We start from the raw sequence: 15,677 nt of genomic DNA, 5'->3' as shown, positions 1-15,677 counted from the left end.
CTCTACAACTACCTGAAAGGAGGTTGTAGCGAGGTGGGTGTCGGTCTCTTCTCCCAAGTAACAAGCGATAGGACGAGAGGAAATGGCCTCAAGTTGTGCCAGGGGAGGTTTAGATTGGATGTGAGGAAAAATTTCTTCACTGAACGGGTTGTCAAGCATTGGAACAGGCTGCCCAGGGAAGTGGTTCAGTTACCATCCCTGGAGATATTTAAAAGATGTGTAGATGTAGGGACATGTGTTAGTGGTGGACTTGGCAGTGCTAGGTTAACGGTTGGACTTGATCTTAAAGGTCTTTTCCAACCTAAATGATTCTATGATTCTAAGTAAAAGCAACTTACTTGCAGCGTGGGTTGTAATACACGCACAATCCACACTGCCTGCCTCCTTCTGACCTCTGCAGGCATGTCGAGAAACTCTTTCACCTTATGTACTTTCTCTGTTTGGATGCACAGTGGGAATTAGCACAAGGATCTGTGTTACCACTTCTTGAGGAAGGCCACCATGCAGAGCTGAGAACTGATTTTGCCAAGAAATTAAATAGCAGTGCCTGTGTTCCTGGCCTCAGGTACCACAGAGCAGCTGCTGAAGTGAGCTGGGTGTAGCAGGATGCTGCACTAAGCTGACTGTGTAGACTTGCACTTGAAAAAGATGTGGTGAGCAGGCAACAGTGCCATTCATAAGCAGACAAGTTGGCTTCGGGACGAGGGGAACAAAACACTGGGGTCAAGTTTTCAACTCCCTCAGTCTCCTGGGGTCTTGCTACAAATCCTGTGTGCAACATCAGGGGTTACTGACTATGCAACTGGGTCATATTAAAGCCTTGTAGAAATAAAAGCCAAAATACTCTTCAACTACTGGCTGTAGCATTCCACAAAGGCCATTTCTATACCAAACATTTATTTGCATATGTAGTTGCTATGGGTGATCCTGTGCAGAATGAAAACAAATCCAGTTCTTAATAGCACATTGTCTTTTCCCTTGTATTATAAAAATGCATTAGGGAACTCGGGCTCCCAATGTCCAAGTCATAATGTACTTTACTCACTTTTTCCTCCCCACTTAAAAAAATATTGACATCAGTGTAATTAATTTGTTTTCAGATAATAACAACTATGTCTCCATATTGTGTCATACCTTTCCTTCATGCCACCTGAAGACAGAAGGGCTTTCTGTTTGCACTACAGGCAGATAAGGGTGGAACACTTCAGCTAAAATTTGTAAAAATATTTATCAGATACCCTTTCAAAAGTGAAAAGCACTTTCTAAGGTCAATCTTGCTCCAAAGTACAGGCCAGTTTCTTTTCTGTAGACTTACCACAGCATCACAAAACACAGTTTAACCCAATTCATCAGTAAGAGCTGGGGTAAGAGCTCTGTGGCAAAGAACTCGGATTTTTGCAGCATTGCTCACATGAAAACCAGTGGATGATGCACGGCCGCAGCAGACAAGAACAATAATCCAGTGGCACAGGTTTTGCTCTGTGCCTCCAGAGACAGAGCTCAATTCTCTATTTTGTTACAGGCTACACATGCAATAGCTCGGGCAAATCACCCCAGGGTGTCAAACCCAGACAAGGTGACCAGTGTGACTTCAGCTGCATCTGAAGTAGCACAAACAGCTGCAGTTAAGGCAACTGAAACACACCTTTAATCTTACTCTGGCTTAGTTTTCTGCATGTGGTCTGGGAGATAAGAGGAGGCAAAGGACCCTGGGATTCTCAGATAATGTGTATATTTAGCTACGTAAGTACCCTGAGGTAGATAAAATGCACTAGAATGCTGTTTGTAGCCAATTCATTTAATACAAGACGCAAGTATGGCTTCCTAAACCCTGTACTACATTTACCCAGAGGTTTTAATTTATTTTTGCTTGCTCAGGAAAGTCCAAGAGCATGCCCTCTCCTAATCCATACACCCTGGTGCCTCAGCAGCCACCTTACCGCCTGCAATGCTACAGGAATGTCACAAAGAAAATCACAGTAGAATAATCAGAACAAGGGAAAAGGCAAGACAGTGGCATAGCAGATAAGTGTGCACCAGACCAAAGACCCAGTGAAGAGGACAAGTCCAGCTCTCCCTAGAAACTTTTCATTTCCACGACTGGCATGCTCACAGCAGATAATCTGACTCTCAGACCCTGGCAAAACTAAGGGAGTATTACTTTCACTCAAATGAAGTAATGCAACAGAACGTAACATGGTTTCTGTCAGCATCAGCCACTCAGACTTCATCTTCATACCGCGTGATTTTTTTGCACAAATATATTTATATTGGCCTCCACATAGAATATCCCACTTCAAGTTTGCGTCTCAGATCCTATATGCCATATGTACAAGCTGTTGCACCAACACACAGTAGGGCTATAAAAGATCCCGCACCAAAACTCATGGGACTTGCCTTCAGTCCTCATTCAAAATTTCCACCGTCACTAAGCAACACAGAGGTAGTTTCTGTGACAGCCACAAAACATGTTACAGGACTTGAAATCAATACACCTCTTTCACCAAGATCCTGGGAGTCAAGCTTGGTGCCCAGCCTGGGCGCAGGAGCCCTGGGGTGCTGGGGTCTGGCTGCGAGCAGCAGCAGGGAGGTCGGTCTCAGGATGCTGCTGGAGTGGCTCTCCGGTGAATCTACTCTTGCCTCTTTATTGGCATTTTTTCTTTTATAAAATACAGCTTATGGCCAAAAGGGGAAAGTCTCTCTGTTACTCTTTGAAGTCCACAATCAAATACACAGTTGGCCAAGTCTCACCTGGATGCTGGCCAGTGGTTATGTGTTTTCTCGTTGAAGGAACCATGCTGACATCTAGCCACACAGAGCCACTGTATAAAAGATCTGTTTTACTAAAAAATCCAGATGTGTTTAACTAAAAAAAAAAAAAAAAAAAAAAAAAAAAAAAAAAAAAAAAAAAAAAAAAAAAAAAAAAAAAAAAAAAAAAAAAAAAAAAAAAAAAAAAAAAAAAAAAAAAAAAAAAAAAAAAAAAAAAAAAAAAAAAAAAAAAAAAAAAAAAAAAAAAAAAAAAAAAAAAAAAAAAAAAAAAAAAAAAAAAAAAAAAAAAAAAAAAAAAAAAAAAAAAAAAAAAAAAAAAAAAAAAAAAAAAAAAAAAAAAAAAAAAAAAAAAAAAAAAAAAAAAAAAAAAAAAAAAAAAATCTTAATCACTGAAAAAGAGGATGGGAGAATCCTGTGGGGTTTGTGGTTTCACAAGCCTTGCAAGCTATTTCTGGGAATCACAAACCCCATTTGATTTTATGAATCAAATGCCCCTTAAAATTACAGCCCTCTCCTCTCCTCTTTTCCTCCTCTCCTCTCCTCATTCCCAGTGGTTAAATAAAGACAAAACAATACCATATTTAGGTTATATATATATATATATAAAAGGCTCCGTTAAGAATAAAAGGACTGTTCAAGAGCAATACTGACACAAGGACTATATATACTCTACTCAGGAGGTGCCAGTCCATGGTATACACATCCAGTCTGATTTACATTCACGCCATTGTCTCTCTGCTGCACAGTAACCACTGTACATCCAAGAGCAGTAATATTGATGTGCTAGTAATTTTTCTCCTCTAAAACCTGAAACACCGTGTCTTGTGAACTTACAGAATACTTCCAAGAGGTGCCACGCTGTTCTTCCAATGTTTCCACTGTAATAAAGTCAAAAGTCTCTGTTGTTGAGTGAACTATTTCACCTGCAGGTTAAGCCTTTTTGAAACATGCTCACAACACAATAAATTGTAGGTGGTTTTCCAACACAGAATATACAGAGCATTTTCCTGAACTCTTCCCACTGGACTACACTCCAGCAGGGTTTGTCTAGCTCATTTTTAGGTTGGACCATGTAAAACAGCGTTTTTGTTTTCTTTCCCACTGTAGCTCTTATGGCAGTTCTCAAACAGAGTGCAAGTGTGCTCCATCTCCTCTGATTTCAGCAGTTTGTGCCTAGGATTTCTCCTGGAGCGGGTGAAGTTCAGGGCCAGCATAGAGCCATTGCTCCAGGTAGTGGAAACCATACAGAAGGAGGGGAAAAAAGGATAATAATAATAATAATAATAATAATAATGGAGAAGACTGGGCACACAACCATTTTCCAGGCCAAAGTATCTTCCACGACTGGCATGCTCACAGCAGATAATCTGACTCTCAGACCCTGGCAAAACTAAGGGAGTATTACTTTCACTCAAATGAAGTAATGCAACAGAACGTAACATGGTTTCTGTCAGCATCAGCCACTCAGACTTCATCTTCATACCGCGTGATTTTTTTGCACAAATATATTTATATTGGCCTCCACATAGAATATCCCACTTCAAGTTTGCGTCTCAGATCCTATATGCCATATGTACAAGCTGTTGCACCAACACACAGTAGGGCTATAAAAGATCCCGCACCAAAACTCATGGGACTTGCCTTCAGTCCTCATTCAAAATTTCCACCGTCACTAAGCAACACAGAGGTAGTTTCTGTGACAGCCACAAAACATGTTACAGGACTTGAAATCAATACACCTCTTTCACCAAGATCCTGGGAGTCAAGCTTGGTGCCCAGCCTGGGCGCAGGAGCCCTGGGGTGCTGGGGTCTGGCTGCGAGCAGCAGCAGGGAGGTCGGTCTCAGGATGCTGCTGGAGTGGCTCTCCGGTGAATCTACTCTTGCCTCTTTATTGGCATTTTTTCTTTTATAAAATACAGCTTATGGCCAAAAGGGGAAAGTCTCTCTGTTACTCTTTGAAGTCCACAATCAAATACACAGTTGGCCAAGTCTCACCTGGATGCTGGCCAGTGGTTATGTGTTTTCTCGTTGAAGGAACCATGCTGACATCTAGCCACACAGAGCCACTGTATAAAAGATCTGTTTTACTAAAAAATCCAGATGTGTTTAACTAAAAAAAAAAAAAAAAAAATCTTAATCACTGAAAAAGAGGATGGGAGAATCCTGTGGGGTTTGTGGTTTCACAAGCCTTGCAAGCTATTTCTGGGAATCACAAACCCCATTTGATTTTATGAATCAAATGCCCCTTAAAATTACAGCCCTCTCCTCTCCTCTTTTCCTCCTCTCCTCTCCTCATTCCCAGTGGTTAAATAAAGACAAAACAATACCATATTTAGGTTATATATATATATATATAAAAGGCTCCGTTAAGAATAAAAGGACTGTTCAAGAGCAATACTGACACAAGGACTATATATACTCTACTCAGGAGGTGCCAGTCCATGGTATACACATCCAGTCTGATTTACATTCACGCCATTGTCTCTCTGCTGCACAGTAACCACTGTACATCCAAGAGCAGTAATATTGATGTGCTAGTAATTTTTCTCCTCTAAAACCTGAAACACCGTGTCTTGTGAACTTACAGAATACTTCCAAGAGGTGCCACGCTGTTCTTCCAATGTTTCCACTGTAATAAAGTCAAAAGTCTCTGTTGTTGAGTGAACTATTTCACCTGCAGGTTAAGCCTTTTTGAAACATGCTCACAACACAATAAATTGTAGGTGGTTTTCCAACACAGAATATACAGAGCATTTTCCTGAACTCTTCCCACTGGACTACACTCCAGCAGGGTTTGTCTAGCTCATTTTTAGGTTGGACCATGTAAAACAGCGTTTTTGTTTTCTTTCCCGCTGTAGCTCTTATGGCAGTTCTCAAACAGAGTGCAAGTGTGCTCCATCTCCTCTGATTTCAGCAGTTTGTGCCTAGGATTTCTCCTGGAGCGGGTGAAGTTCAGGGCCAGCATAGAGCCATTGCTCCAGGTAGTGGAAACCATACAGAAGGAGGGGAAAAAAGGATAATAATAATAATAATAATAATAATAATGGAGAAGACTGGGCACACAACCATTTTCCAGGCCAAAGTATCTCTATTGTTATATTAAATTCTCTCATCTCCTGCAATCTGCTGTGCTCTGACCTCAGCCCTTTCTGATTTTGATCTCTGTAGCAACCAGGGAGACCTGAGGTTAAGATACACACTTCTATGTCCTTAAAGGACCAAACCTTGCCATGGATGACAGATAAAAAGCGAGTTTCAAAGTGATGTGAAGCATGGGAACTTCAAAAATAATGCTAAAGTTATGGCCTTTCTGGAAATTTTTAGAAGTGATGGCTACAGCCATGAATATACATGTGTGTACAATATATATATGCACACAGAAATATGCAACGCACAAGTATACACTGACACATGCTGGAAAATAGTTAACTAGCAAAATGTTCCCTTTGATCTTCCTCAAATTATTCAATTAATTAAATTTGAGTTTGCATTCATAAATTCCATGGATAAAAGAAAGGTCTAAATTAGCTGATGGTGGCCTTTTACACCAAGAGCCAGCAGGACCTGACTTATCTGACAGAAGATGCCCCCCCCCAGACTCCTGCCTGTTGTGGAGGTGCCCTTGACACCATTCACTTTATGGAAACTATTCCAGTAGTCTGAGAGCTGGAGCCGGCGTGGCCACCCAGCTCCTGGGCACACATCTGGGCTGCAGGACAGAGGCATTGGCACTGTCCCCACAGCTCACTGAGCTGCTTATAGCTGGCACTGTATCTGTAGTGCCTTCCGGCAAAATGAAAGATAAAATAATGATTTATTTATAAAGCAGGAATTTGGGTTGTTTGTGGAATGTGGGTTGTTTGTTTTTTTTTTTAACAAAAGAAGCTTCTTCAAGCTATGTCAGAGACACAGGGCAGCAGAGCACATTAATGGAATGTAACTCCACGGCCTCGCAGATAAGGGCTTTAAAGCTGACCTTTGCCAAACACAAGAGAGTTAAAGGAAGGATGTTCAGGTCAGCCAGTGCTTTACACTGCAGCAATACTTTGGGTTCTGGATTTCCTTATGGACTGCAGTGGTATGTTTCTGCTGGAGTTTCTTTCATTCACTTCAGACTGATTTGCAAATCAGACATTTGGCTCTGTCTAACTGTAACAGTGCTTAAGGAAAGCAGAAAGACTAAGGATATAACACAGAGGTGAATTATTATGTTATCTAGCATTGCCTGTCTTCTTTTACAGAAGTCATCCATTTAACCTTTTTATTTTTAAGCTACAGTTGGCCCATCTATTTTTCTGCCATCACATCAGTGCAGAACTCTGCACCTATAAATTATGCAAAGAAAAAGTGCTGAGCATATGGATTTTTTTAAAAACATGATCCTCAAATTAAACCCTTAAATGAACAGAACATTCCACTCATGGTAGATTGATAAAGACAACATGGGAAAAGCACGCCCACTGAGCAAGGCTGCTACTTGCCATCGATTTTGTTCATTGCTTTATCATAGGAGAAGAAAGTCATGCTGATAAGGCACAAACACTACCCAAGCATGAGTTTTCATTTCCACAACATCCTTCAAAGTGCTTTCCACATTTAGCCTTCATTTAACCACTGTAAAATAATATGGTATGTCCCTGTGATGATGTATGGTAAGTGTCCATTTGCTCAGAGCAACACCAGCCGTCAGCCTGCACAGCAGGGGAAGAGACATAGGTTCCCGTGAATGTATTTTGGGGAACTGAAATCAGCTGAACCACGGACCCACAGCCAGTTTAGCCAAAGCACCAGGACCTTAACTTTTGAGAAAATGGCAGGAAGATATTTTCTGACCCAGCTTCCAGGACTATTCCTTGAAGAACATGTTTCCCCATAGGACTCCCATGAGAAACAATGGGGAGGGAGGTCGACCATGTAGTACATCTATCACCCTGGAACTTGAATATTGAGGCTGGCATAGATGGGGTTGGTTTTCACAGATAAAAGCAGGTATTTCTTGTTACTATATTTATTGCTCATCTAATAGCAATGCAGAGTCCAAAAATGGCATCAAGACTATGAAAAACATAGTAGTCTGAGGGTTGATGCATTCAAAGGGTCTCACAGGGAGCAAGCTCCAACTTTTCATACCTGAAGAAATTTGCAGTCAAAATACCAGAAAAATTATGTTTTAATCTCTAGAACAACTTAAATAAATTTGTTTTTCAGGCAAGAAAATTTAGAAGAGCTGTACAAAATGCTCTGTTCCCCTGTGCCGAAGAGTACTGCTGCCTTTAGCCAGTAGTCCTTCAAATGCATTTTTGTAACACTTACCTGGGCTCACTCTTACCACAGGCACTTCCACCAAATTTTCATTAATTTCATAGCTATGAATTTGTTTGCCAACTTGTACAGGGAGAAGGCTATGCATGAGTAGGCTATACAATACTTAAGATATTGTTTGCATGGAAAGAACAGCAAACAGCAAGGAATAGATTTTGAGGCAATTTTCCTCCTTCATTCCACAACATGCAATTTCTCTTTGCACTTTCGCTTCACACAGCTGGACCTAACCTGCTGTTGCTATTCATAAGGCTCTTGCACTCATGCCACCGGCAGCAGATATGAACTAGGTTCAAGAGGACATACACTGACCTTTTTTTTACTCTCATTTAGTATGAGTTCCAAGTTTATAATTTTTTTGTCATAGGCTCCTTCCTGATTCTCTTATTCCATAGATTAAATCTGGTTAGCTTCTACAGGAACGTTAATGTTCTCCATTCAGTAAAACGGAGATCCCTCTGCACATTTCTTTGGATATGTTTCACTCCAATGTTTAGTACAATGTGATCTCTTACTAGACAGAGCCCACAACCTCCCAGGATAATGAAGTATGATTAAATATCTTTTTTGGTTACAAAATTATAAGGCACAATTATAAAATCAACTATTAAAGAGGACTATTAAAGAGGACGTCTCACTTTTTTTTCACCTTTTCACATTCCTTGTACACATGTATACCAATGGGCAGCGAATGCTGAAAACAAAATTAAAATCTTGGATTAAGTCACTTTAAAGCCAATTTAATGTTTGATATGGTGCATACAGAAAACAGTGATTGTTTGTTCCCTGGATATATGGGCTTTGCACGCAGAATAAGACAGGGCCATGCCAAGCTAGAAGGGTGCTTAGCTCAGGCAGAGTGTAATACTCCTAGTCTCCAAACTAGCACTCGTGACACTAGTTTATTTCTTCCTCATGGTCTGGATGATGCTGTGTAGACATCGCCTTAGAGCTCAGCCCAACACTCACTGAATTAGAGGGACCATTTGCTGTCATTTCTCCATAACTGGGTGAGGCTTTTAGCTAGTTAAGTTGTGGTCTTTTTTTTGCAGGGGGGACAAAAAAACCCCAAAACCATGCCAGAAAGAAAAATGGGAAAAAAGTTCCCAAATCTATTTTGTTTTTAAAAAGTGAGGCAATCCTGAGTGACCTAGACAGTGAAATTCCAGCACAGCTCTCTGCTTTCTGTGCTCACACTGCTCTCCTGTGGGTTTCTGACCACCAAGGATGTGTTGCTTAACCTTACAAATTTCAGAAACCCCAAACTAGGTGGAAGCAGACACAACATACACATCTCAACTCATTAATTAAGTCTCCTAACTGCTAAAAAGCACAACAGCCCCCACTTCCCACAGTACCATGAAGCTTTCCTCCCCAGAACATCGCAATCACAAAATGGAGCCTAAGTCCAAGCAAAGAGCTCCCCTTCCAAAACTTCAGGTCAGGTACCTTCAAAACAGAAGACAAAACCATGTCACAACATTTTATGATGTTCCATTAGAGGGCATCCTAGCATGTCCTTCTGTGGTCAGATGCTTCCCCTAATTTATACCCTCTGCAATACTTTGTGAACGATCTTCTATAAAGACAGTCAGGAACATTCACATGCCCAAGCTTTTGCACCCCTTGTAATCATATTAATAGTTTCATTTTATGTTTTAGTTGGTACTGTATTTCTCTTCTAATGGTGCAGCTTCCCTCACCAGGAGAAGCGGGTTTTCAGTATTGTTCCATGCATGTAAGATGTGAGTAAGCTGGACACTCTATCACAAAATTAATTTCAAACTTCAGAACAGTTGAAGATCACACTTGAAAACAATAAGGGACTACAAAAGTTGAGCAAGTTTGATCATGTATGGTGAAACTAAACAACAATGTGGCAACTGCTCAGACCCAGCAGCATGGAGCCAGCAGCAGGAACCAAACCTGAGCTCCAGGATACAGAGAGCTGTTGTAAAAACAGCCACTACTCCCACCCACGTACTCAATCTTTAAAAACTCAGTTTTAAGACAGTTTACTAATACAGGTACAGATAGATACAGTTTATGACCCTTAAAATCAGTAAGAAGCCCCTAGGTAGTAAAATCTACTTGTAGTGATAAATATTTTCCAGATTGGGCCTGACATGTATGAAGATCAGGTTCTACTCATACCTGTAGGTACACTGAAATCAGTTCAAAGACTGAAGGCACCAGAGGATCTAAAGGTAATATTATTGGAAATTAAGAAGTCTAGGGTAAGAAATAGGAGTTGACATGATAACATGAAAATATATCTATGAGACAGATAATTCAGTTATAATAAATTACCATATTATCTGACTTAAAGTGGAATGTAAAAGTGGTCCTGTCACACAAAATGAAAAATGAACTTCTGACTGCTGAAATGCAAGATTAATGAATCGACATAACAGATATGAAACAACTTACGATGATCCTGGACTTGCTGTTGGCGGGGGACCTGGAAAAGTGACAGAAGAAAAACAGTGTGATGAGTTATGGCGAGGTAGCAAGCAGGAAGCTTTAGAAAACCTTTTAAAAGATAAAAGTAACAGTCTGTCATGTTGGATGTGGTTTACGTAGTTTAGCAGACGAGTCGCAGTTTCTCAGTACCAAAGACAAGACTGTATCTTGCAGCAATGATTGTCTGCAAAATGCCCTGGATGAGGACAATAAACAGGTGAGGCACTCATCTGCAATTCAACTGTGTCTCGGGCCATCACAGAAAAGGTTACAGCGAACCACAGGAGGCTTGTAGAAAAGCATGTTGTAACTGTAACTGGGAGAAAACAGCATCATTTCCCCTATCAATCTTCATCATTTATCAGGGAATTCATCCTAGGCCTGATTCAGATGCATTGATCAAATTTGCTCTGACCTCAGCGGGCTCTGGCTGAGAAGGTTTCGTTGTTACCACCCTCGGTGCTTATATTTTGGCAGCTACTGGAAGGACTGAGCGGCTGGAGTGCATGTTCTTCGGCACAGTGCAGACTGACAAGTCGACTGCAGCAGATTTCAGGGACGTTCATACTAATGAGTATTTGCTCCAGAAATCGAATCGTGAGATTTAATATTGCTCCAGTCAGAAAAAAGAAAAATACTCACTGTTTTCTACAGGAGCGCCTATAAAAGTATCATTGCTCAGATAAAAATCTCCTACATTTCAGATACAAGCTAAAGGACAACTGCCTTATGAGAGAACATCTAATGATTAATTTCTTATTAGAATTTAGAAAATGTGGGAGATTTATGAAAAAAGACTATGAAACTCATCACATATATCATTCATTGTGTGTTATTTGTCCAGTTCCTAAGATTAACTAGGACTCTGTGCAAACATCTTCATCTCAGTGAATTATTTCCCTCTGAAATGTGGAGGTGGAGAAGACATACAAAACCTGTTTCTTGTTTGGAATCTTCTCAGTCATAAGATCAGCTTTGAAGGCAATTATCTCAATATAAACTTTGAAGAAAAAGTACTTATTTTACCTGACAGGTATATATATGTATCACTAACATGCCTCCAATCTATACTGCAAGCTGAAATTTCTCACTTACTAGAGACAAAGGAGGTCACTCAGGCACTCGAGAATAAAATCGTTTTTCTCGTCTGGTCTGAATCCACTCAGGCAGTGTATCAATGAACATTGCCGTTTAGTGACCCCTGTGTTTCAGTCCTGCTTCCAGTAGGCTTTTACTATGTCAAAGCCACCGTTACAGCTGGCAACACGGGCAACTCAACTGAGCAAAGAGCAAACAGGCAGAGAGGGTAAGCTGCCATCCCAGAGATGCTCCCAGAAATAGGCTAAATTAGACAGGCTGATACCACTACATCAGTGCATTCATTTTCAGTGGATGAACACACCTTTCTCCACAGTTGTTTTTCTAAGTAACAGTTTGAACACTTTAAAAGGAGAAAACTTACCAAATTTTACAAACAGCACACCAGTTGTAGAAACAGTCTTTCTGCCATTAGTTGCAACGCACTGGAAGTAGCCAGTATCTGTAGTGTCAAGGTTCCTTATTCGCAGTCGAGACCCATAGCTTGTGGCACGGAAGGAGATCCTCCGTGGTTCTTGGACAACCGGAGCGTCATTTTTCAGCCAACGGACTGTTGGAGGAGGATTGCCAGAGACTTTACAGTGCAGCTCTGCAGTCTGGCCAAGGGTGGTAGTTATGTTATTCATAGGTTCATCAAGCGTCAAGAAGTAGTCTGTTACGTTGAAAGAAAAAAGGGTGAATAAAGCATTCCAGCTCAGGAAATGCCATTTTAAAGAAAGCTCATTCTTGTCTTTGAAAGGGAAACAAAGGAAGTGGCTATCAGGTTTAGTAGAAAACTATAATACTTGTTAATTGATGTTTCAGGGCAGGCAATAGGTCCCACATCATTTTGCACGGTAATAAAAGGAAGAAATTTTGGAATTTCCATTGCACTATAGTAATACTGTATTTCTTGAAAACTTCTCTTCCTTTATACACCCATGGATTCTCTCTGCTTTCTCAACATCACCCTATTTGCCTTTATTTAACACAGAAAAAGCAGGTAACACTGCTTCTCTTTGTTCTTTTATTTTTCCTTTTTGCTAACCAATAAACCTGAAAAACTTATGTCGTGGTTTAACCTCAGTCGGCAACTGAGCACCACACAGCTGCTCGCTCACTCCCCCCCAACCTCTGGTGGGATGGGGGAGAGAATAGGAAGAGTAAAAGTGAGAAAACTCCTGGGTTGAGATAAAAACAGTTTAATAATTTAATAACAACAACAACAACAATAATAATAATAATACAAAGCAAGTGATGCACAATGCAATTGCTCACCACCTGCTGACCGATGCTCAGCCAGTCCCCAGGCAGCGGCCCCTCCCCGGCCAGCTTTCCCCCAGTTTATGTACTGAGCATGACGTCACATGGAATGTCCCTTTGGCCAGTTTGGGTCAGCTGTCCTGGCTGTGCCCCCTCCCAGGTTCTTGTGCACCTCCAGCCTTCTCACTCGGTAGAGCATGGGAAGATGAAAAGTCCTTGACTAGTGCAAGTACTGCTTAGCAACAACTAAAACATGGGTGTGTTATCAACATTATTCCCATACTAAATCCAAAACACAGCACTGTACCAGCTACTAGGAAGGAAATTAACTCTATCCCTGCCAAAACCAGGACAACATATCAGAAATCTGGCTGCTCATTTTGATGCCTCTGCCTTTGCAGAGCCGCCCCTGCTCATGTTAGGACTCACAAAATATAGCAATATTGAAATTAATCGCTCAGAAGTTAAGATCTCAGAGCCACTTTCAACTAACTCGCAGGGCAGTGCAGACAGTATGTTGTCAATGATTTTGTAATCACTAACTGCATACATGAAGGAATAAGGATCATATCTAGGAGATGAAGACTTTTTCTCTCACTCACTGAGAGAAAGTGAGTACTAAAGTGAGGCTAAGAGTACTAAAGTTTATCTTAAATCTGAAATAGGTCTCATGATAGGTGCAAGCAGAAGATCAAGAATTCTTTTGTTAAGATAATGTTAAATCAAAATTTAGCAAAATTAATCTCTTCTAATCCATTTGTGAGCATTGCCTTCTCCTGCCAAGTGTAATTTCATTCTGCATCGTTCAGGAAGAGGACTATTTCGAGTTAACTGTATTAAACATTTAATTAAATCCTTTAACGGCAGAGAGCGAGATGGATTGGGTACGGGGAATGGAATACATGGGCTTTCATCTCTGTGTCACAGGTTCAAATCTAACAGTGGTCATTAGTGGCCAAACCCCATTATCATCTGCTGGCTGTCTCAGCAGGGCGGCCAAGGAATGAGAAATCCAGAGGCTGTACTCTGCTCCTGCGCCCTCAGAGCCAACCCGGGAGGTCAAGAAAAGCCTATCAGTAAGTAAGCCTGTGCTGTGCTGCTTATGCTCCACCATTTTCAGGTACATCTACTGTTAACTCCGGCAACAAGCCTGCCTAAAAGTATGAAAAAAATCTCTAGCATGTATAAAACTAGCTTAGCCAACTAATTAGCCAACTAATCCACTTCTCTAATTATTTATTTTAATCATGTCTTCACTAGCTACTCCCTTCATTATGTTTTGAGTATATCAATATCTCTTTCCTTTGTATTTAATCTGTTTAGCATCTAAACTGTTACCCTGTATTTGCATAGCACTTTATACAATGCGTCCCTGTTCTCATTTGGTCCCGAGGAGCTATTAGGGTAAACGTTTAGCACAAAGGAACTGCCCACACATATTTTTTTCACTGATCAACTAGCCTTTTAATGTGCAGGTATGACACTGTGCAAAAAACCCCTACCTTTACCTACGCTCCCAGGGATCTAATTATTTAGGAAATCTATGTATGGGGTAAAAAGGGCAGAGATCCCAGCCCTCAGTGAAGACAGACAACAGGGTTCGATGTCTCTCGCCAGGGGTGTCAGACTGGCCTTTCAGCTCTCCAAAATCATTTCTGCATGCTTCATTGCAAGACTAGAAATGTTTCTGACTTGCTATCTTAATAACCTCACCGGGAAGCATAATCTAAGTCAGCACATGTATTCTTGGGTTCTCTCCACAATCTGGGTTTAATAAAATCACACTAATAGCATGGAACTGGATAACCACACTTAATTATCCAACGTAACATTTCTATACCACAGTCATTTATATAATTCCTGATAACATTTCAAAGACTGGTTCAGACATCTACAGTATAACACAGTCGAAGAACAGAATGGCCTCAGTCCTGTGATGGTCTTGCTGACAAACACCACAGTAAATATAATATTTTAAAGGTCCTATGTATACAGGAGAGGCAAATAAAGGAGTAAGGATGGAGGGTAGGTTTCCAAAGGCTGAAGAAGGATTTTAAAGTATCAGTCACAACAGTAAGTCAGTGAAAAAGTATGGCTGTAATGCAAGAGCTATGATGCAACTTTTCTATAGGTACAAACAGAAATAGCCTCTCAGCGTCAGGAGCTTCTGACTCTTCTCTAAATGTTCTCCATCTTCCTCCACAAACTACTACAGAAACACTAAAACAAAATATATCTGCTAAATTCAGCTTAGCTTAGTCCTCAGATCCATAAATTTTGCATCCAAATCATAAATCAGATCGAGCAGATCACCTGAGATGAGATTTAAACAGGGCAGGTTTCAAGCAACTGGAAGCTTCATGAGAAGATATTTCTCACAGATAAAGCAGTTCTGTAATTGAAAATGAGCTGAAGATCTAACAGTGCTTCCAAAAACCCTTGTACTGTTACTGAGGCATACAAAATTATGAGCATTCCTTCCCTGGCATGCAAGAAAGCCATCCATTGCTGCCCTTGCCCAGCGTGGAGGGGCCGAAGAGAAGCCCAATTTTAATACTTGTATCTAAATCTCACCTACCAAAGCCCATTGAATCTCCAAAGCTACTGCCACCATCCTCTCCATTTAATAACAACTATGCAAAGAACATATAAAATAGTTCCACCTGCAGCCAGGTTTCTGTCCAGATCACCCCCCATCAGCCACCCTCTGGTGCCATCAGCATTAACATCTCCTCCTTCTGGGACTAAAGGCCAAGAAAAATGGGGGTAAATCCTCCTTTTGT

At 40.8% G+C, this 15,677-nt stretch overlaps 1 protein-coding gene across 1 annotated transcript in view; it reads right to left on the bottom strand.

The window, feature by feature from the left end:
- ROR1 (receptor tyrosine kinase-like orphan receptor 1) overlaps window positions 1–15,677 on the bottom strand; it is a 59,360-nt gene that overhangs the window by 33,989 nt on the left and 9,694 nt on the right. Inside the window, exons 2-3 of the mRNA XM_009319825.1 lie at window positions 12,017–12,304; window positions 10,522–10,552 (exon numbers count right to left, since the gene is read on the bottom strand). Of these exons, the coding sequence (XP_009318100.1) occupies window positions 10,522–10,552; window positions 12,017–12,304 (319 nt within the window). The remainder of the gene's footprint in view (window positions 1–10,521; window positions 10,553–12,016; window positions 12,305–15,677) is intronic.

This window comes from Pygoscelis adeliae, unplaced genomic scaffold, assembly GCF_000699105.1.
Source record: "Pygoscelis adeliae isolate BGI_AS28 unplaced genomic scaffold, ASM69910v1 Scaffold181, whole genome shotgun sequence".
In the NCBI taxonomy this organism is placed as follows: domain Eukaryota; kingdom Metazoa; phylum Chordata; class Aves; order Sphenisciformes; family Spheniscidae; genus Pygoscelis; species Pygoscelis adeliae.
Note: the sequence above shows the minus strand (reverse complement) of the source record. Positions and strands in the feature narration are given on the sequence as shown.